This window comes from Pithys albifrons, chromosome Z (assembly GCF_047495875.1).
Source record: "Pithys albifrons albifrons isolate INPA30051 chromosome Z, PitAlb_v1, whole genome shotgun sequence".
Taxonomy (NCBI): domain Eukaryota; kingdom Metazoa; phylum Chordata; class Aves; order Passeriformes; family Thamnophilidae; genus Pithys; species Pithys albifrons.
Genome location: NC_092497.1, coordinates 59982525 through 60006598, shown reverse-complemented (window position 1 = coordinate 60006598; position 24074 = coordinate 59982525). Strand labels below are relative to the sequence as shown.

Below are 24074 nucleotides of genomic sequence, written 5' to 3'. Positions count from 1 at the left end.
GGAAATTTAGAGAACACCACATAGCTTCAAAGAGAGTCTACTAGTGTGGGGTTTTGGGGGTTTTCTTTTTAATGTTCTTTTCTGCTTTTAAGAAAGAAGGGAAGATATGAGCATGAACTGTCATTGGAAAAGCCTTTTCCCAAAATTCTAGTTTAAAAACTAAATTTTAATTAGATCTAATCTCATGTAAGAACTCAATTGTATACCTGACAAGCTCTCTACAACAATTTCTCTCCACAAAAAAGCCTGTATGAGTCCTTTACTACTTGAACACTACAAGAGTTAAAACTTTCCAGTGGTGAGCTGGTTTCTGTCCTGCTAGGAAACTTGAAAAAACTACAGACATCTGAAACAAATCTGACTAAAGAAGTTAAGTCCTTGTGATGGTTGACTTTGGCCACCACCCAGCTGCTTTCTCACTCTTCCTCACCAACAGGACACAGAGAGCAATAACATTAAAATATGAAGTGTGAAGATAAAACTAGGGAGATCACTTACCAATTATTATGACAGGAAAAACAGACCTGACTTTGGGAACATTAAATTAATTTATTGCCAATTAAAATAGAATTGGATAGTGAGAGGTCAGTCCCGATTGTTTACTCTCAGTCATTCCTTCCTCCTCACATTTTTTCCAGCTCCTTTATGGGGTCCCTTCCACAAGCTACAGTACTTCAGGAACTTCTCCACTGTAGGTCCTCTATGAAAGACCCTTGTGAAAATATCTACCTGCCTTGGGATGGGCCCTCCACAGGCTTCAGAAAAATACTTGGTCCATTGTGGTCTCCCCTACCTGCTCCAGTAACTGGAAAACCTTCAGTGCTTCCTTCATCAAGGACCTTGGTGTTCGTAGGGTTGGTTCCTTCTCTTTTTCTAACCTGATACCACATTGACACACAGCATTTTCCCTCTTCTTAAAACATTCTCCCAGAGGCAGCACCACCCTTTGCTGATGAAGGACTTGGCTGAATCTTGTGTTGGGTCTATTTTGGAGCTGATTAGAACAGATGTGTCTGGCACAGGGCAGCACTGGCCACTCACTCCTCACCCCTGGAGCCCCTCACTGCCAACACCTGGACATCTGCACCCACTGCATTCCACCCTCACCTCTAGGAACACTATAGAAGAGTCTATAAAATATACATTCATCATGTACTCTTCACAAACTTCACTGATATTTTTAAAAAAATCCCTGCACTAAAATCAAAATGGCAAAATAAAAAGTGGGAATTTTTACACATACACACATACAAGGTAAAACTCCACTCCTTCTACCTTGAAACAATAATAAAAAATCTTTAGACATCGTTGATTTATGGAAAACACAGGTAAAATACTTGCAGATATGTGCATTCTGTACTGTCAGCCTAAAGGGCCCAGTTAAGGGTTATGTTGAAATTAGCCTAAAGCATAGTTTCTAAATACACTATTTGAGGCTAATTTATATATTATATAAATAATATACACCATATAATAGGTAACCTAAATTATATATCATTACATTTATAAATATATACAACGTTATGCTGTTATTATACATTTTCTAAACATGGTAGTTTCTGAAATATGAGTTTGATGAGGAATCATTTTTCTCTGCAATGCAACATTCTGAAGAAAATTTAAGTGCATATTCTGTAAATTTGCTAGTTAAAAATGAATGACCTTAGACTCATAAACTTTTTGGACATTTCAACCATGAAAACACATTTATTTAATAAGCAATAATTCATGGAATTCCACACATTCCTATGAGGTTTCCTCAGGGATGGAGCCTGAATTCAACAAGAAACTTTCTGGAACCTGCAAGATACCATTTTTACAGTTCATAACATACAGTTTTTCCCCTAACATCTATAAACTTACAGTTATCTCAATGCTTATACGATCATGAGCTCGAGATGGAAACTGCAATTCAAAAAATAGGTCTTAGAATCTTCATCATGGAGTTGTCTGAAATAACTGCTTCAATGACCTGGCCCACAATGTACAGATTTTTAGTGCCTGACAGAAGCCTGGGTCCTTAATACTACAGAGGAACTGTTAAAGCTCATCTAACTCGATGACTACTATCCCTTGTTGTTCTTCCATGTGAGTACCAATGATACTGTCAGAGACAACCCAGACTGCATCAAAAGTGACTGCAGAGTTCTGCGGATAGTTATCAGGGTCACAGAGGCCCAGGCGGTGTTCTTGTCTACCCCACCAGTGAGTGGTATGGCTGTTAAAAGAGAACACTGATTGTATAGTTTAATAATTGGCCTCAGAGCTGGTGTTTGAAACAGGTTTTAGGGTTTGATGATGATGACAACCTCTTTGCAGATGTGTGTCTGCTTAAGAGAGATAAGGTTCAAACTCACTAAGTGCACAGAGGTACCTTTGCCAGAAGGACAGCTGACCTATCAAGGACAGATTCTGGCTAAGAATAAAGGGGGACAGAGTGAGATACCAGCAGCCCTGTGAGGGAACAATGGTCAGGAATGATGTGACATGAAAGGAGTTTAAAAAGATATAATACTTTAAGAAATCCACAAAACAGGGCTTAAATAGGGTCACCTCCAATGTTTGTAGGTAGGCAAGGAAGTGTCTACAAGGCACAATTACAGAGAAATCCCCAAAATCCCTTCTGGGAAATCTGCATGCTGGGGTGCCTCTCTGAAGTACACTAAAGCACCACATCACAGGGAATAAACATGATGAGTTAGAGAGCTCTGTGCAGCTGCAAGCCTATGTTCTCGTTGGGATAATGGAGACATGGTGGGATGACTAATGACTGTAAAGCTGCAATGGAGGGACTTAAGACCTTAAGGACAGACAGGCCAGAAAGACAAAGAGGAGAGCATTAGCCTTTATGTGAGAGAGCAGCTGCTGTGCATTGAGCTCTGCCTGTGGATTTGAAGTTGGAAAGGGATAAACCCAGGCTTGCTAACCTGCACGCAGCACTCCAAAGTTTGAGGGATGGTGTGCTCATGAGATCCTTCAGTCTGCAATCTCAGTGGAGCAGAGGATGGAGATCCATGTGACAGCAAAGATACGAGAGTTAGTGCTATGGTGGAAACCACAGGAGTATAAAAGAATGGTCACACAGCAATTAGGACTTCTCCCTACAAAAAGGTGGCAGGAACAATAGCCCAACTGAAATGCATCTACACCACTGCACAAAGTAGAGGAAACAAACAGGAGAGGCAGAAGCCATTGAAAAACTATGGCCTAGTTGCTGTCACAGAAATATGGTGGGATGACTTACTCCACTGGAGTGCTACAATGGATGGCTATAACCTTTCAAAAAGGGATAGGCAAGGAAGCAAAAGCAGTGGCATAGCCCTGTAGGTGAGTGAGTGTTTTGATTGTCTAGAGCTTTATGATGATGGCAATGTCATTGAGTGTTTATGGGCAAGTATCAATGGGAAGGCCAAGAAAAACTGACTACTGTGGTGACAGTCTGTTACACATCCCACAGGCAGGACAAAGAGGCAGATAAAGCATTCTCCAAGTAGAAGTCTCACAATTGCCAGCCACTGTTTTCATGGGGGACTTCAAGTTTCCACATGTCTGCTGGAAAGACAATACAGTGGAGACAAATCAGTCTAGGAGATTCCTCAAGTGTGTCAAAGAGAACTTCCTGACACAGCTCATGTGAGAGCCAGATAGGAAATGGACCTACTATATCACTTTCCTCTGCAACCAGACAAGGGAGAGAAAATTTAATGACAGACATGTGAGCCAAGATAAGGACAAAGAGAGATCACTCACTGATTATGATCACAGGCACAGCAGACTTGACTTAGGGAAATTAGTTTAATTTATTACTAATCAAAATCAAGAGTAAGATAATGAGAAGTAAATCTTTAAAACACCTTCCCCACCCCATCTCTCCTTCCAAGGGCTTAACTTCATCACTAATTCTCTACCTCCTCCTCTCAGCAGCACAGGGACACAGATGGGAACGGGGATTACAGTCAGTTCATTACATATTTTTTCTGCATCCCCTTCCTTCCCAGAGAGAAGTCCTTCCCCTGCTCCAGCATGGGGTGTCTCCCACATGAGACAGTCCTTCACAAACTTCTTCAATGTGAGTTTTCCCATGGGCAACAGTTGTTCACAAATTGCTCCAGCATGGGTCCTTTCCATGGAATACAGTCCTCCAGGCACAGGCTGCTCTAGCATGGGTCCCCTACAGGGTCACCAGTCCTACCAGGAAAGCTGCTCCAGAGTGGGCTCCTCTCTCCACAGGGTCACAGGTCCTGCCAGGAGACTCTTCCAGTGCAGGCTTCCCACAGATTCACAGCCTTCCTTCAGATATCCACCTGCTCCAGTGTTGGGTCCTCCATGGGCTGCAGGTGTATCCCTGCTCCATCATGGACCTCTTTGGGCTGCAGGGGCACAGCAGCCTCTGCACAAAGGGATGCTGGGGAACGTCTGCTCTGGGAGCACCTCCTCTCCCTGCTTCTCCACTGACCTGGATGTCTCCAGGGCTCTTTTTCTCACATCTCCTCATTCCATTCTTCTCTGGCTGCCATCACTTCTACGCAGCCTCTTCTTTTCCCCATCTTAAATCTGTTATCCCAGTTGTGTTACTACAATTGTGATTGGCTCAGCCTTGGCAGCAGTGGATCCCTCCTGGAGCCAGCTGACACTGGCTCTGTTGGACATGGGGGAAGCTTCTGGCAGTTTCTTAGAGAAGCCACCCCTGTAGCCCCCACCCACACCAAAGCATAGCCACACAAACCCAATACAGGGAGGAATACAAAAATAGTGTCTGAGCATCCAGAGTAGACAGGTGACAAAAAGCAATGCCAGGGCCTGCTGCTGAATGAGACAAGGGACCTGGTGACACAGGACAGGGAAAAGCCTGAGGCACTGAATGCCTTCTTTGCCTCAGTCTTTACTAGCAAGACTGGCCTTCATGAATCCTGGGTGTCATAGACCAAGGGAAAGAAGTGGAATGAGGAAGATGTGTCCTTTCTTAAAAGAGGGCCAGGTCAGGAAATACTTTAAAAAATTGGACATCCCTAAGTGCGTGGACCCTGGTGGAATGCACCCAAAAGAACTGGCTGTTGGCACTATGAGGCCACACTTAAGAGTCTCAGAATGAACATGGTGATTAGGGAAAGTGCCCAAAGACTGGAGAAAAGTAACATCATTCCTTTCTTCAAGAATGGCAAGAAGAAGCACATAGAAAACTATGGTCTGAATAGCCTCATCCTTGATACATTGGAAGGTGGAAAACAGCTTCACAGAAAATTACCAAAGTCTGAGTGGATGCCAAATTCAACATGAGACACAAATGTGCCCTTTTTTCCTTGCTATAACAAAGAAGGCCAATAGCATCCTGGGCTGCACTAATGAGTTTTGACAACAGGTCTAGGGAGGTGAGCCTTCCCATCTACTCAGCAGTCATGAGGCCATTCCCAACCGTGTCCAGTCCCAAGTTTCCAAGCACAAGTGACATGGACCCACTGGAAAGGGCTACTAAGATGATGAAGGAACTGGGACAGCTCTCACAGGAGGTAAGACTAAGAGAGATGAAACAGTTTAGCCTACAGAAGGCTTGGGAGGATCTTACCAATGTGAAGGCAGAGCCAGGTTTTTTCCAGTGGTGCTCAGTGGTGGAACTAGAGGCAATGGGCACAAACTGAAACACAGGAGTTTCCTCCTGAACATCAGGGAATACTTTTTCCCTGTGAGGGTGACCAAGCAGAGGCTGCCCAGAGAGGCTGTGCAATCTCCATCCTTAGAGATAGTCAAAAGTCACCCAAAGGTGATCCTGGGCACTCAACTATAGGTGACCCTGCTTGAGCTGGGGTTTGGACCACGTGCCCTCCAGAGATCCCTCCCAACCTCAAAAATTCAGTCATTTTGTGATTCAAATGTTAATCAGAAGCAGTTAAAGAAAGCCTAGGAAAAAAAGATCAAAAACTTCCACTGTAATAAACTAAAGCCAGATCAAGCTGAAATCACTACATTTATGACAAGAAATCCAAAAGACAGAAGTCATTTTCATCTTTCATACAACACCATCATCAGTATGAATTGTGCAAAGGATTAATTACAAACTACACCAGCACTCAAATTACATGACTGCAATTGAAGACTAAGTTCCAAGTCCCTAGTCAGTAGAAAGAAAAATGGTTAAAGAAAGTATTTCATGGATGTATTAGTTTCATGGCCTAAATATAAAATACTGGTACAGAAAGCAAGGATTTTGTGAAAACAGAAACAGAAATTCTAAAAGGATGCTGCCTGTCTTTATTGTGGTTGCTTCAGAAGACAGTCATGTTGTTACAAACTTTTCATTAAAATACCTGAAAACTTATCAGTTATCTTTTTTTTTTCCTATGTGGGCTTAATCTTTCTCTATACTCAGGGACTCAAACTGGTGAACTAATATAAGTCTTGTACAAACATCACAATATTTACCCCAGTGAACACTAAACTATTGTACAGAAGAAATAAATGCATAGTTTGTAGCTCTTCAGACCACCTTTTTAAAGAGTGATTCATGTCTCACTTGTAAAAGTAGCAACATTACTAAGCCCAACGTTAGATGCTTCAGTAGTTGAAGAGGACAAGACAGGAGACACCTCACTGTATTACATAAAAGACAGGCCAGCTCAGCACAGTGGCTGTTGAGAATTCTCTCTTCTCTGAGTACAAGTGCCAAACACTTGAACTACTGAACTAAAAAAGCATCAGGTCATATTCATATTTAATCAAGTGTTCTTCATTTTGTTGGGTTTATTACCTGTCTCCATTATTTATACTTTGAAAAAAAGTACACATTAGTCTTTTATTTGATTTGAATTATAGCACCCTCAAGTCAGTGTTATTTCAGTTTCTAGTATGACAACTTCCTACCTACTTACAAAATCACAAGTAGTAAGCATACAATTTCTTGATTCAAAATTCCTCCATGAAAAACAAGTCTTTTCACTGCCCCATCCAAGAATCTCTTGGTCTCATGTTTTATTAAAAGAAATTACATCTCTTTGAGCAGCAAATCTTAGTAATATTTCTCACTGAAATATCAAAGTTTATTAATCCCTATTTGAATGCCTTCTCACAATCCTTTCTCCATTGTGGCAGACTGTAATGAACTTCCATAATTTATTCAGTAAAGATCATTTTCCCTTCGTTCTCTAAAGTTATTTTTATCCAAACACTATCTCTCACCTATATTAGCACTTATTACTTTCTAGTCTCTCATACATCCCCTTAAGCGACAAACATGGGAAAAGTAATGTCCAAATCTGTAGGTTTAACTTAACATTTACAAATAGCAGGCAATTAACACTTACAAGCTGGTTTAGAATTCAATTTTTTTTTAAAATGCTCAAAAAAAACTATTCAAGATGTCTCCGATAAACAGTAACTGAATATACAGAATCCATCAGGGCTGGCAAAGGATTAAATAGTAATACCATATTCAAATACAGTTATTTAGATCAGCTCATTAATGTGGTGCAATAGGAATTCTGCTAAATTCATTGTCTCAGATTCCATAACTGAGATGCAGGTCAGACTCATAGGATGAGAAGCTGTACACAGAATCTATTAAAGAGACTTAGTGATGACAGTGGACAACCTGCTGAGTACAGGGTACTAATGCAAAGACATGGAGATCATTAGAGCCCTCCTTCCCCGTGAAAGGAAGAAAAGAAAGTGTGAACAGAGAAACAATACATTTGCTTCTTAAGTACATGCAAATAACCTTAAAAGTAAAGAAAATTATCCAAAAGCAATTTAGCCACTACAGCCTCCCATTAGGTAAGTAGCAGGCACATTAACAGGTAATAGGTGCAGTTCTGACATTCTGCAATTGTGAAGCAAAACACCAGAACAGTTTAAGAAAAAATGTCTTTACTTCCCACTCATAACAAGTTAACATGTCCAAGAACTTAAGACAACATATTCATGATTCTCGTTTACTAGAACTGATGCTTAGTGCACATAAAAAACACATCACTTAGTATGGTAACAAACTGTATGATGAATAATCTGTTAACAATCCACTAACTTGAACCTTTGCAATTGTAGATCCACATGCTTCACTTCCCTGCACAGCAGTCTTAATGGACATTAGAAACAGGAACAGATATTCAGATATTGCCTTTAAAAAGTCTACATTCTCTGTAAAAGACGTATTAAGGTGTTGCCTATCCCTGAAGAGTTGAAAGGCACTAAGCATGATACATCAGAGGTTACAATTGTTCTAATAGGTGTACTTATTCTTCTGAAGTCTGGTCTTTCTCCTGCAATAGAAGTACTTTAAATTCTAAAATGAGAAAGCTGGACTTCAAAATTTAATCTTTACTTTAGAGTACTATGAATATTTATAGTACTCCCACTAGATTCACAAAAACAGTGCAGATCACAAACTTCACAGGGTATTCTCAGTGCTCCTGAATCACTCCATTAAAACTGAATATATATGAGTCCATGAACTCACAAGCATCACCAGAAAGAAAAATAAATTCAACTTGAAGTATCTGACTTTAAAAACTTTAATCTCCCCATTCATGGCAGCCAGTCAACATGGTAATTGTTCCTTCTTTCTGATCAAAATCCCTATACAAACTAGAGACACACAGGAATGCGGAAGCACAGAAAGGACATTCAAAAGGGAACACGGGATCCAAGATTTTTTTTTAAATTATTAACTCTTGAACACTTTTTACTTCTCCATCAAGACTCTACACATATAGTCCTAAAAAGTAAAACCTATTTAAATCAATATTATCCACTGTTTCTAGTTTGCTTTTCATCAGTTTTAGAAAAATTTGGAGAAACTGAATGAGACTCTCAAATTATTTCCAAAGAACTGATAGGACAATAATCTCAGTAAAATCCCTTTATTTGAATTTTAAGAACTTTCAAGCTTTTTCAACTTGGCTCTTCATAATCATTATTCAATTTCTAGACAACTTTTTAGAAAGGTGAAAAGGAACAGTTTCATAACATCTGTTAAACACAACAGTCACTTGAACAACTCTATTAGGTCTTAAATTAGGATCTTAGTACCAAGCTTTTAGCTGTAATTTGACATTTTCAGACATAAAAGATAATGGCAGCTGGGACTCCAGCAGAATAAGACAGAAAGACGTATTGCTTACCTGTACACCTGAACCATGACTTCCACTCTTTGAAGCAAACAAACAATCCTCAGAATCAACTGCAAACAAAACCGAAGCAGAAGGAAAGAGCTCAGAAACAGATCCTTGACTGAAGTTTATAGCCTCTGGATTTTTCTGACCATCCTTTACAGATTCACTGAGATTGATCACAGAATCTCGTATGTTTGAAATAATCTCATTATTTTCTGCCAACAGGCGTTCTAAGTGATCTATTTTTTCTTGCAATATTGAAAGCTGGCCCTGGAAGGAGAGGGGGAAAAAAAAGGTAAAATTTAAAGTTTAATTATTTCTCAGACAAATTCTTGACAAAATTAAAAAAAAAGAACAATTTCACAATAGCATGTGATCTTATATAAAGACAAACTAATAAGGAATTCACCCAACATACAAAATTTTCCATTGCTATATAAGGGGCAAGAGTAAAAGATACATTTCCTCTATGAACTTGAATTCACATCATAAGATTTAATCACAGATGTAAAAATACTCTTTAAACGTCACACTGTTTCAAGAAGCAATTATACCTACATCAATTTCTTTTATATCTGTCACAGATTTGCAAAAATCTGATCTTTTAATTTATCAGAACATTGAACAGAAAGGCAGTTTTTACAAGTCAGTCACATCATGATAGGATTAACAGGACATAAACATTTTAGGATTTTCCTGTACAAGTAAAACAGTATTTCAATATATAACAAGGTTCTTGCTTTCAGTGAGAGAGAAATAAACAAAAGCACTTAGTGTGAATAAAAGATGCCTTAACAGCCTGATCAAGGGAATAATCTGTATAACTGGAGCATTACAGACATCAAGAAAATCCTGTAAGAGAGAGATAAAGCTAATAGCATTTTTAGTCAGGAGGTCATCCCCAACTGCCAAACAACAGGATTGTGTAGATGAATCTAGAGTGCATTGCCAGAGGAAGCCTGCAGAACAACATCAGCGTGAACTGAAAGAAGCAACTGGGAAGGAGAGACAGATTCCACAGAGCAATTTAATAGCCTCTAGTCACTGCATTTCTGGAACACAGGAGGCAGCATAGCTGAACAAGATACCTCCAAATACTACTGCCTTCTCATGGCAGAAGCCACTCCTTCCAAATTATTTGAGGTACGCTTTTCTTCAGGCATGAGTTAGCTTTTACAGAATCACCAATGGCTAAATTATTTACCATTATTTTAAGGATATTTCATCTTAAACAGCAATTTGTTTATTTCCACATAATGACTTTAATAAACAATAATAAGAAATTATAAGAGAAGAAAAGAACAATCACTTCCTATCAGTAAAATTGTGGTCACACACCAAAATATGTAATGTTTGATTAGGCATTTTTGCCAAGAGCTGTTGTTAAAACAAAAGCTGCTGCAGATTCAGGCATTTACATTTTACCACTACATTCAACACAAGTAACACTGATTCAGTAGACAGCTACTCTGTGACTTACAACTTTAATGACTTTCTCCTAGCACCAATGCCTTATTTTCTGAGGACTATGGTATAATATTAGAAACAACACCTCTACATGACACTTTTTTCCATTTTAACAATAATTCACTTGCAAGTATTTGCATTTTCCTTTTCAGCAACTGTAGTTTGCAAAGGATTAAGACTCCTTTCTACACTGATGTGTACATTCTTTTAAATTCTTTTCACTTTGAGAAGCCTGTAAGAATAAAAAGACACCCCTTACCAAGGGACACCTGTCAGCCTTTTGGGTCCCAAACTGCCATTTCTATAATTCTACCTTTTAGGATAATTCTACCTTTTAGGGTAACTCTACCTCTGATTCTTTCTTTTATGAATGTTCTTTGTAATTTTGCAGACAATAAGTTTTAGGGTTTTTTAACATGGTGGTAAGGTTGTGCTCTCATTTTATGGGCTGTGTAAAGAGCTGACCCACTACCCTGTTGCTATTTTTGTTTCTTAGATTGACACATCCTGAAAGCAGAAAGAGATTTTAAAATGCAACACAGTCAGACAACTATTACTTTCCCAAAGGCAGACATATATTTTGACAACAAAACCACATTAAGACAATTGAGATCTTGGGCCAAATTCCTAGAATCCCAGCAGTTTAAAGATAAATGATACAAACTTACAAAACAGATGAACTAAGAAAAAAAAACAAGAAATCAATGTGCGACAGATGATGGGATACTGGACAGAAAAAAAAAAAAGAAAAAACAGAAAAGCAAAATACAGAAACGAACAGACTGTAGTCCCATGCCCCCTGGTGGTACAAAAGAAACAACCAGATTGAAATCTTTCAAATGCTACGTTAAAAATACTGTGTGCATATTTCTGCATAAAATTAGTGTTTTCCCTTCCAATGTCTGTGATGTTTTGAAAGTATGAAAAGTTTCTCTACACAGAAAACTAGCAGCCTAATATACCACTCACTCTAAAAATAACGTATATAAAACAATAATTGACAGAGGCTTTACAGGCTGCCCAACATAAGTCTGTCTGTAGATTCCAAGGAAGCTACAGTACAGCTGCCATCTACACAAATTATTACCTGCTTCCCTGCACATGACTGTAGTTTGAAGTTACCAAGTGTGCAGATGAAATACTGTTCACACCTATCTCACCATTATATACACTGTCTCTACAACTATAAAATCAGACACCTGCTTAAAATTTATATTCTTATTCATCTATATGTAGAAATACTTTACCTTTCTTAAAAAATTTTGTATTGCTTAGCAATAGTCTGTCCACTACCTGGTCATATATTACAACACCAATCTTACTTGTATCATCTAACCAATGATAGTCTCCCCAGAACAGTAACAGACTTGAGAGGAAACAAAAAAAAAAAAAAAAAAAAAACCAAAAAAAAAAAAAAAAAAACAAAACCAACTTAAAAAAAACAACCAACCAAATAAAAAATTAAAAATCTCACCAAATGTGTGTTCAGATTGATCCACTGCCATATACTGCCAATCTCTAGAAGAGAGATATAAACTTCCAATTTGGAGGTCATGTCCTATTTCATATCTTTAGACAGACCTTTCAATTAACTTATTACACTTTAAACCTTCAAACATCTGCAACAAGTTCAACCATTTTCTTTGGAAATCAAGTTCCCTGTCTAAAAATAGTGATTTGTTCCCAGATGACCTTCAAACAACAATGACTTCGCATGTTGCTACATACATCCAGCAATAACCTATAAATTGCAAGGTCCAAGCCTACCTAGGACACTTATTTCATAAGTCTATTAAAGCTTGTTATTTTAACTTTGGAGGTAGATCTTCTGTTATTTGGAGAAAGAACTTCTGACAAAGTCCTCCCAACTGGAACTTAACAGAGGCTATTCACAAAGAACAACCTGCTTTCTTTTTGAAGACTATGAGATACCTCATGCCTCTCTCTGAAAGCATTTCAACTTCTCATGTGCTAACTCCCTCTTGAATACAAAACATGAAATAAAAAGCTACAGTTAAGAACATGTAACTGTGACCTCATGCAGTGCTCAAGTTAAAACAGACAGGCAACCAAATTTTTGAGATCATCAAAGTACTTTCAATTTTTGTTGTGAAATGCCACATCCATGAGAATTAACTTTTAAAAACAACAGTCACAGACTAGAAATGGATCCCAGTCTTTACTCAGTATGAGAACAATTAATGTCAGGAAACCATTCTCAAGATGAAAATTTCTCATGGATCCAAATTACGCAAAAATGAGGTTTGCTTTCATTGCACATTCATCTTTTCACCTTACTCATTTTAAATAAATATTGCTGATTCAACAGTAAAGTAATTATAAAATATGAGCTAAACCAGGAAAACACTACAACTCTTCAAAACAATAATTTTAACATATGAAAATGAATTCAGTGTCAACATTTTTAAAGAAAGGTAACTGCCTTATTTCAAATGTCAAGGCCAAACAGTACCAAACAGTGAAGTTACTCTAAAGCTCTTTCATCTTATTAATTGCTAGTAACAGATGTTGACTTACCAGTAAAACAGATTAAAAGCATGTTACAGGGGACACTAAATAGGCCTAATTAAAAAATAAAACACACAGATCCTCTCCATTATGAAAATCATCTTCCAGTGTTTTGTTTTAAATTAAGCTTTCCACTTTTTCACACATTTGGAGCCGAACAAGGAGATTTTTTTTAACTGAGCAGAGATATACCAATTTTAACTTAACAAGTACTGTCTGAAATTTTGTTTTCTACATGGCTTTGTAAATACTGGGTAGTAAAAGCTGGGCTAGCTGCACAATTCATAAACGTCAGCAAACCTATCCCTGACTTTACAGCAACAAGTCTTCTCAGAAAAGAAGCAATCCTGATACAAGACTTTGAGAACTGCCTAATGGAAAGGAAAATTGGAGGTACCCTGTCTGAGTAAGGGTGAACAACATTAAAGAATGCTCTGTTAATCTACACATTTGTTTTAATATAAGGAAATTAAATGTAAAGTTCTGTGAATCACTAGACAACCAATTAACAGTTTATAAATACTTTGGTGTAAGGTTCTTTCATTTCTCTCTGTCTTTATATATTGATGAGTGTGCAAACCAAAAAGCAAGAAAGGCAATCCTCCTGTCAATTCTCAGCAAAGGAAGTATTTCTACAAGAAGTGAAAAGTATCAGCAAACCCAACAGTGCTGGAAGTAGCTGCAGCTTTATTAGTAGAAAAATGGCATCACAGGAGCCAACTCTGTGGTAACAGAGGCTTGGACTCAACCAACAAAATCCTTCCATGTGAGGGCAGCACAAATTAGCACACTCTCCTCCCATTTGGAACAAAAACTGTCCATACCTGTTAGCTGTGCTGAGAAACCTGCCACTACCACCACATGAGCCAGCTACATAAACAGTTCCTTATGCTTCAGTCAGTCTGAACCCTTCAGGAGTTTTCATGCCCCAAATACTCCAACGCAGTCTGCTCTGCCACTGCCCTCTGCTTGTCCTCTCCTGGCTTCTGACACCAGTCTGAGCTGCAGCAAAGACTCTCCAGAGAGGAGCATGCTGCCACTCAGCACACAAGGGAAGTCCAGCAACACAAGGAGACACGGAGTGTTTTATTTTGGGGAAGTGGAGACTGGATAGTTTCTCCCATCTAAACATCATAAGTGTAGAAAAGACGTTAGTTGTAACTTTCATTTCCTGAGTGAACCCTCACTCCTTCTCTAAATGCAGTGTCTTTCCAACAGGCCACTAAAAATCATTTCATCAGGAAAAAGACAGATAGCTCAAATAATTGAAGAGGGAGGATGACAGGAGATCTCACAGGGTGGCAGAGAAGAAATCCACATTAGAGACTTCTAATGTTACATCAGCTGGAATTTGGTTATTTGTATACAGACTCAGCCACCAACCACCGAGTGCTTGGTTCCAAACCAGAGAGTCGATTTTCTTCCTCACCCACATGAACAAGCAGGAGACCACAAAGCAGCTGGAAGCATCCTGTGTAAGAGGCTCTGGTGCACCAATGAACCGTGGTGAAGAAAGCAGAGTACTGCAACAAACAGAGCTCTCCACAGCATGTGGATTCAAGATTGTTGCCTAAACACATTTACTACAGTAGACAGTGAGGAAACTGGACTCAGTCTCATTTTCTGGCTGCACTGAATGGCAGTCCTCTTAATAGTTTTTTGCACTAGTCTTGGCAATGACTATATCCAGGTACATCTTTAGAAATCATGTACTAACTCTGCTAACGTCTTGATATAATCCTCTGAAGGGATGCCAGCATATCAAGATGGTAAGACCAGAAAGCATGCACTATCAGAGCACTGTAGAGTGAACAGAACATACTAAATATAGAATTAAAAGGTCACCTTCTGCACAGGAAAAACAAGCAGGTAAAAGTTAAAAACGCAACCTTGTGTAGCATCAAAGCTTAATATTTGAACCCACTGTTTCAGCAGGTATTCAACTTGCAAGGTATAGTATAGAACAAAAAGCAAGCATACTTTGCATCAGTTAAAAGGACAATTCAAGGTCTGAAGACTTTACTGATTTGGGCAGAAGGCTGATGTGCATTTGTGACAACAAAAAGTACAGAAGTAATCTTGTTAGTAATTTCCTACCTTTAAACTATAATTCAAAAGAAGCTCACTTTACCAAGACACTGGAACTCTACTGAATTAACTAACTACAAAACAAAAGTATATTCTCTTAAAAAATTAGGAAAATTTTGATTCAAAAATGCAACAGACTGATAAATAGATTTTAAGATGATGGACTTCCACACTTGTTTTACCAGAGGCAGCAATAACACAAATGTTTAATGTATTATTATACTAGATTTAAGTTTCCTGTAATTTAGATAGACAAACATAAGTCATGTTGTTAGGGACTAGCTTTGCCACCAGTATCAGTGATCTAAAGGCAAGGAGAAAGGAAAGGATGATGGAGAGAAATCAAGAAATATTCAGTTCAAAGTCAATTAAGCTGAAAAATGTCCAATACCACTGTGACTGATACATTTCATGTTCCTTTCCTTTTTGATTCCACTCCCTACTCTATGCCAAATCCTTATTTAAATGGGTAGTAGTACAAGACTGAAACATAGTTTACATGCCATTAAGAGTATGAGCATTTTAATAATGGTTATTTTCATTTAAGCAAGTCAAAACAAAGTAATATGTTAGAAAATAAAAGCTCAAGTAAGAACTAACTAGAAAACCTCTCTCCATTTAGTTTATACAGTTAAGTTAGGCACTGACTCTAGGTAGCAGAAGGAAGTGCTCAACTATAGTTAGTGCTACTATTCTGTAGAATACATTTTGCTCAACATTTTGCACCAGATTTAAAGACTGTAATTGAAGGAGGCTATTACCTTCTGCTTGACTGCTACTTAGCCAGAACTTTACACAAAATGTGCAAGCAACAAAAACAAATACTCTGCTCTGTGAACATTAGGAAAACAAAGAATTGTTACTGACCTGTAAATAAGTTCACAAAGACGGCTGCTTCTCCTTTGCAATGTAGTACAAGCTCAGCAGAATTAATCCTAAATTTTCATTATTTCACACTCAAGATCATTTAGGTGACATTAAAGGCTTTTAGACTGTGAACTTACTAAGTGTTGTTAATAGGGCTTTGTTTGTTGTTTTTTTTTTAAATCAGCCAACATCTTTCAAATCCAGGAAAATGACAATTCCCTCTCTGGATTTCTTTACTTAACATTGAATCTCCACTGATATAAAACTCATAAGAAGGCTAATAAAAGTCACCATGACCACAATTTCTCAGGGCTCAGAAGTCAAAAAATTACAGCTTCAAAATTAAGCATAAGTTAATTATCACTACATTTTAGAGTAAAATGAACACTTCCTAAATGCCTGACTATGCTGCTTCCAATAGTTCCTCAAACAGAAGTCCTGCTCTTTGTTATACAACTTGGGTCAGAAAGCTCCCAAATGACCTGACAAAAACACACCAGTTACTAAGAACATGCAGCATCAAAGCGTGTCCATGTGAGCCATTGATTCCAGTTACTTCACTATAGCAATGCACATAGTAAAACTCTAGCTGGAAAAGGTGTTTATAGGGTATTCATGGCCATGGTACCCACCAAGCAAGAGCTGACAATGCAGCTACAGAGGGCTGACTGAAGGCAGAACTTCTTACAGTAGGGGAAGTGCTACCTCAGCAGTACTCCAGAATGAAGTTCACAAGGCGCCTTTGTTCAACACACAAATCAAAGGACTGCTGGTGTTTGTGCCATGTATTTGGTCCTAATTTCCTGCTATTGCTGCTCCACCCTTCTGTGCTTCACATCTTGGCCAAGAGGTACTGTTGTCAAATTACTGGCAAGCTCAGATACAGTAACACTCTGCACAGCAACAATCACCCGTGGTGCAATTTATGCGGAAGTATTTGATACATTGTTTAGATGCCTTGAAAGCATGAATCCATTGAAGAAGTACTACCAAGAGCCAGAACACTTAATGCTTTGCTGGAGGGACTCTGGGAAACAAAACCAAACACAAAACCAAACAAACAGACAAAAACAAGCAAACAAAACAAAAAAAAACAGACAAAACAAAAACCAAACCAAACCAAACAAAAAAAAAAAAAAGAGGAAAATACATACCAAGCCAGCTGCTTTTACAGGAACTGTACTGAATCACCTCAGTTCCATGCAGCACAATTAGTGAGTCCATAAAAGCTGTTAGCACATGAGATCAGAGTAAGCTTTAAATAATGGTGATCACAGAAGGAGGTGGAGAAAAAAACACAGAGGGGGCAAAGAGAAAGATCTTCTTTAAATAACAATTGCTTCTTCTTAAACAATTGCTTACCCAAAAGAAAATAGTAAGCAGGCAAGTTGCTGTATGTTTGTGTTTTGCCTTTCAACAAAGTTTAAAGAAAAGAAAGATAAAATAAAGCAATCACTTGTTACTGATCCAGTTATCTACCAGAATAATGGTGGACTCGACTTTCAAACAATGTTACTCCCAGAAACAACCCTACACACAGTGAGGAGATACATCCCATGAAAGCTAAACCAGGCCAAGGGAAAGCTGTTAGGGGAAAAAGCTTGAGTTCAAAGCAATACCTGTCAGGTAGTAACAGAGAATGCTGCAATGTGCTGCTGGTTTGCCTTGCTTAGCCATAAAATTAACTAAAAATTAACTTTCATGTCAAAAGGACCATATATTTCTGAAGCAAGATTCTCTTATAAATCCTCCACTTAACTTTGTTTTTTTTAATTGGACTCTTAATATGTGCCAAGCATGTTTAGATATGAAAGTAGAATCAAAAGAAATATTCCAAAACAGTCTCTAAACAAACAGTTTTCACAGATAGGCACAACTAAGTCAAAGTAAAGTCAGTTAAAAAACCAAGCCATTAGGCTAACGATTCTTTTTTTCTGTGTGAGTCCAAAATCCAGAATAGATCAATATGGGCCTATCAGTATTTGGTATTCCTCTGTATACAGTTACAAAAGTTCTTCAATATAAGCTGCTTACAGACTTACACTTTAAACTCTATTTGAATGTAGTTTTCACTTAGTAGTTATCAATTTGGCCCACAAATCACTTGTGGCTGACACTTGCTGCACAGCAGATGTCACAGGACTAAGCATCACTTTCAGCCTTGGTCCACTCTACAACCACACAAAATTTCTCAGAAAATTCTGTCTTACTGCAGACATAAACAACACACTCCACCATTTTTCCACTACATTCCACTAGAAGAATCTTACACAATGATTTCTACTGACAACTGGTACAATAATAACCTAAAATGCACCTAAGGCCGGTCCTGCACCTTAAGCTCATCCCTGTGCAATGTTATAACATGGTTCCTAGCCTGAAAAAAAGACACAAGGACACATCATATTGAGATGTGTCTGCGGCTAGGAACAGACTCAGAAAGACAGAGCTTATGATATGGCCATCATAAGAATAATATAAGCCTGACAAACAAGCAGGATTCATGAAGATAGATGCTGGAATTCAAGAGGAGAGGTCAGTAAGTCTGCAAGTCTGATCTCCATGTATTATAAGTACATATTCTTCACCAAATTAACAAGGACTTCCATTCTATGGCAACATACAGATCTTCTTGTTTTATGATTTAAATCCACCACCAGTGATGACAAGGCTATAAATCACTGTAGCTCAAGGTCTATTACAGTTGCCTCAACGCCACCTCACCATGGATAGGTGTGGAAAAAAACCTATTGCAAAACTGACTACTGATGCCAGCTTTTGCAACCAAGTACTGAGAAAGGCACAATGTCTCTGCTGTGTCCCAAGCCTGAATAACTACCTGAACTCTCAGACAGGCAAGCAAGTTCTGTAAGGACAACTCTTGACTACACCAGCCTACAATGATTAGCCTGAAAGAAGACAGGTTCACACAACTGAATATGATGTATACTACCTTAATGAAGGTATCTTGTCTGAAAGAAAACATGGACATGAAAAAGAAGCAGCAATTCTAGTAATTTATTTTACTACCAGCACTAGGTACCATGACACTTGAGGTGAATGCAGACTAACAGGCACTACCAGTCGAAAAATCCCATCACTAATCCTGGTAGAAATCAAATACAATACCCAAACAGCAAATGCTTATAAAGGTAAACAGGAGGCTCCTTCCAGAAGTAGCCATTTCTTTTCTCTGAGCTTAGTGCAAGCTCAGTGTAGGTCAGGAAGAAGAAACTAATCAATATGCAACTGTCGGGACATGAAAGGTGACGTGTCTTGTAACCAGAACTGCACAAATGAACAGCAAAGCTGAGAAATCAACACGTTGCCAGAACAGAAGGGGGTATGAAGTAAATCAACAACATATATTTAAAAAGAAAAAAAATACTTACTTCCTCTTTCTACGCAAAAAAAAAATCTGACCTTTGCCATTAGACACCAGAATACCTTCTTAAATCTACGAACTCCTACAATAGTTTATCACAAACAAAAACAGCCTGAAGGTTTCACATATGTGGCTAGTTTCTCTTACAGTACTCTAAGCTTTGGCAACACTGCTCTGACACAACTTTTTGTCATCTGAGGTAGTAGTTTTGAAGCTGTTTCTGGAGGCTTCTCTTCCACTTCTATTCCACTTTTTGTATTTAATTTACACTGATAGTATAAGACTCTGAAAGCATTTGCCAGGTTTTTAGAGATTTCATAGTTGAACAAAGTGAAAAGTTTCTACCATATGAGTAGCAAAAGCAAGTGACAAAATCATATCAAATTCGTCTGTAACTTCCTTGAAGGATAAAGCAGTAAGAAAGGAAAAGGTAACTGCACACCCAAAGGAAGGAGTAGTGATAGGCAGAAAATTGTCCAATGAGAATCAGAAGCCTCAAAGAAATTTAGACATGGAAAAGTCAAGTCTGTGAACACTAACAGACTGTTCTAGAAGACTGAGGGAAGGTAGGAGGATGAAGGAGAAATGTTTTATCTGACCGACTAGATCATACAGAAGGAAGAGGCCTGCAAACAGATTAAGATCCCATACCCTTACTCACAAGAAAAAAAGACCATGTTACCCCTCAAATCACAATCACATTGTAGGTTACACACAAGAACTTCAAATGCAAGACACCGACAATGGAAAACAAAACGTGTCTAACAAATCTGTCTTGTTCACTTAAGTATTTCAAACTAAAATCTAACATTAAAAAAAATAAAAAAAAATAAAAAAACACCAAACACCAATGGATGAGCTTTACAGTTCTATACTTCACCTGGTTTAAATTCACCTAGTGGAATAATGGCACATTAAGTGATTTCTTTACATAAGATACTGACCATATCACCAAAGCAGCACTTGTACTTTGCTATTACAAGTGTAACACGTGGCATTACTCACCTGCTGGAGTTACATTTTCAACAGCCACAGCTGCTGTAGCCAGCCTTGTCTTGCTTTCTTCTCCTAAGCTTCTTTCCTGTTCTCTTCACTCCTGCAAAAACTAGTGGCTGACCTCTGAACTGTAACTTGAAGGAATAATAGCAGAACAGATCTGCTCCCTTTCTTCCCATTGAAATCACGGTTTTTATCTTTACCATTAACAAAATGGTATCAATACTTACTTTTGCATTAAATGAAATAATAGTGGTTCTAAGGGAGACATAACTTACTTTTTAAATAAGCATTTGGAGTTCCTCTATTCACTTCAAGTCTTACTGAAGTACTAAAATAAATTTCCTTTTGGTTTGTGTCCAATAAAAATAAGTACTGTGTAAGCGTAAATAGGTTACAATTTCATTTTCTATGTTGCGGGCTTTGTTGTCCACTACTGTAAGAACACACAGCTGTTTATACCCAGCAGTATTCTGCCATTCTGTACCACATACCACGTCCTTTCTGAAACACACGTTTCTTGTCAGGGGCAAACATCTCTTATTAGAGCACAACCACAATGCACAGCTTTTAAATTTCTCCATCACACAGACAACAGAGGAAAGTGAAGAACTGCGTCTTTTAACCACGCGGCGCAGTCAGGTCAGCCGGTTACGGCTCCAAAGTGCAGATTAGAGGAACGGGGAACAGCGGCAAAGTCAGCATTTCCCTAAACCTACCTGTTGTTGCCACACCTGAGGTTTACCCTCAGGTTCCCAGTTCTCCCTGTCAGCTCCTACACGTGCACAGCCTCAGCTCCCACACTGCGGGGCGAGCCCCGCACCCGCTCCCGCTCCGCTGCCTCCGGGGAGCTCGCCCGGCCGCCGCTTCGTCCCGCCCGGGGCGAGCCCCACTCGGCCCCGCACGGCCCCGCACAGCCCCACTGCTCGGGCTGTGCCCCGCACAGCGCCGTTCAGCGCGGCAGAGCCCCGCTCAGCCCCCAGCCGGGCCGAGCCGGCGGCAGCGCCGCCCGGAGGCAGCTCCGCTCCCCTCCCCCGCCCCGGCGGCCCCGCAGCCGCTCAGTCTCATCCCCGCCGCTCTCCGCGAACCCCGGCGGGGAGAGCAGAGAGCCCCGGCGGCGGCACCGCCGCCACCCCCTGCCCCGCCCCGGCCGCCGCCCGGCTCACCTTGGGGAAGGTGCCCTCCCGCCGGGGGCTCTTCGGGTGGTCGAAGTGGCCGCGGTCCAGCATCAGGTAGAGGGAGAAGATCACCACGCAGAAGACCGCGCTGCCGAACACCGTGAACTGCCGGCTCAGCTTCATGTTCGCGGTCGCCGGGCCGGCCCCGCCGTCGCCTCCCCCGCGCTTCTCCCGCCGCGGCGGGCGCACCCGGGCCGCGCTCCCCGCCCCGCGCCCGGGGGCGAAAGTTCTGCCCCCGCGGCGGGGCGGCCCGAACCCTCCTCCGGAGAAGTGCGAGAAGTTGCCCCCCGCCTGCCCCCCTCTCCCCCGCCCGCCGCGCCGGGGCGAGTAGCCGCGGAGAGACCTCTCCGGCGCGGTGAGAGGAGAGCCGAGAGTTTCCGGAGTGGATCGACTTCCCCGGCAGGATCGCGCCCAGCGGGGAAGTGGTGGCAGCGGCGCTGCGGGGCCGACCAAGAGGCGCTGTTCCCTTCTCCCTTCTTCCTCCTCCTTCTCTTCCTCCTCCGCCCCCCGGCCGCCTCCGCGGCCGCCCCGCTCCTCCTCGGGGTCCGGCACCTCCTCCCGCCGCCGGAGCGCCGCTGCCGCCGGGGCCGCCGCGCACAAGCTCCGCGCCGAGCGAGCCCCCGCCCGCCCGCGCCGACCCCGCCGCCGCCGCCGGAGCTTCGCGTCACGGGCGCCGCTCCGCCCCCGCCCGCCCCAGCGCTCCAACCCCGCGGGAGCCTCGGCCACCGCCCCTCCCGCTGGCCCCGGGGAGAGCGAGGAGGAGGAGGAGGGGGAGTCCCGCTGCCCACCCCGGCTCGGCGCGGCGGGGCCGCTCCGGCGCTGCCTCCTCCGCCCGGGCGGTGCGGCCGCGCGGAGGCGCCGCGCTCCGCTGTCGCCGCCGCCCCGTCGGCGGTCGGTGTGTGGCAGCCTCGGCCGCGGGAAGAGAGCAGGATGAGGGGGGAGCGGGAGGGCTCCCGTGGAACTCCGCCGTTCTGGCCGGGCCTTGCTGTGGCCGGAGCAGAAAGATGGGGAGTGCGGAGAGCGCGGCGACCCCCGGCACCGAGCGACCTCCGACATCCGCGTTGTTCAACAAAACCTCGTAGCACCTTCCCATAAGCGAACCCGATTGCTCGCTAACAGCATTAAGCTCGTTTGTGAGCCCCTGACAAGGTCCAGTTTGGGTCAGGTTTTTCTGTGTATAAATAAGTATCAGTCTTCATGGAAAGCATCGCATGGGATGCAGGAATAGGTCACTGGTGGAGCAGGACGGTCCTTCAAGTTGCATTACTTCTCTGTTTTGTAGCTTTTAGATTCTAATTCTTACAGATGTAATCATGCCTGTCATCTGCTCCTGCCCAGTATTTCCTGGCTCATCATGGAATCATGTTCTACCACTGTGTGTGCTTCTTTTTTAATGCCTGTCATTTAGACATACTTTTATGCCTTAAAGTCAGGATGTATGTGTGTTAGCATTGCTACTGTATTTTTATTTTCCACGAAAATCATTCTCTTCTCTAAAAAAAAGTTAAAACTGTAATAGTACACAAACGTGTACCAAAATTTAGTAGACTTTTTCAGGAGCCAAAAAGCTTATATTATTCCTAAGTCTTCCAAAGTTTGGAGTGTCTTTGAATATCTTACAGAACATACTTGAGTATTTGAATATTCATAATGTCTTCCATTTCTCCCACTGGACAAAAAACTGAAGTGTGGTAATCTGTCTTTGAAGGGCAGTACAAAACCGCTGCAATCACTGAGTATGGATGTTAAGAACTACTGAGGTTGCCAAGGGGAGAGGAACCTTAGTCCATCCATATCATACCAGTTGATGCCAGGGCCAGCAAGAGATGCCCAGGGCCTGGAGAGGGATCACAGGCCAGCCAGAGAACACCTGAAGGGCAGCACAAAGGAATTCCAGCCACTCAAGCCAGTAAGTTCCTTTGCAACTTAAATGCCTCTGTGCAAATGGATGTCTTGTCCTGTTGGAGTATATGGAGTTCCACCTGGGGATGAGATGAGGAGCTGATCAAAGATTTATGGGTCAGGATTGAAGGGAGGACAGTGACAGGTGGCATTATAGTGGAGGTCTGCTCCAGGCCTCCCAACCAGGAAGACCAAGCAGAGGAGTCCCTCCACAGACAGACAGGAACACACCCATGTTCACAAGCCCTGGTCTTCACGGGGGACTTCAACCACCCCAACATCTCTTAGAGGAGCAACACAGCAGGGCACAGGCAATCTAGGAATTTCCTGGAATGTGTTGATGAGTACTTCCTTCTCCAAGTGATAGAGAAGCCAGTGAGGAGACATGCTGTGTTGGACCTTATTCTCACCAACAAGCAGGGGCTGGTGGGGAATGTGAAGCTCAAGGGTAGCCCAGGGTGAAATGATCATGAAATGGTCCTTAAGATCCTTGGGACAATGAGGGGGTAGCACAGTAAGTTCACTGCAATGAACTGCAGAAGAACTGATTTGGCCACTTCA

At 41.2% G+C, this 24074-nt stretch overlaps 1 protein-coding gene across 1 annotated transcript in view; it reads right to left on the bottom strand.

Moving 5' to 3' along the window:
- The window catches only part of MAN2A1 (mannosidase alpha class 2A member 1), a 117828-nt gene extending 95945 nt beyond the window's left edge, over nt 1-21883 (bottom strand). The window contains exons 1-2 of the mRNA XM_071580285.1: nt 21600-21883; nt 9111-9371 (exon numbers count right to left, since the gene is read on the bottom strand). Coding sequence (XP_071436386.1) covers nt 9111-9371; nt 21600-21734 — 396 coding nt within the window. The 5' untranslated portion in view covers nt 21735-21883. The remainder of the gene's footprint in view (nt 1-9110; nt 9372-21599) is intronic.
- Between the last annotated feature and the right edge of the window lie 2191 nt (nt 21884-24074).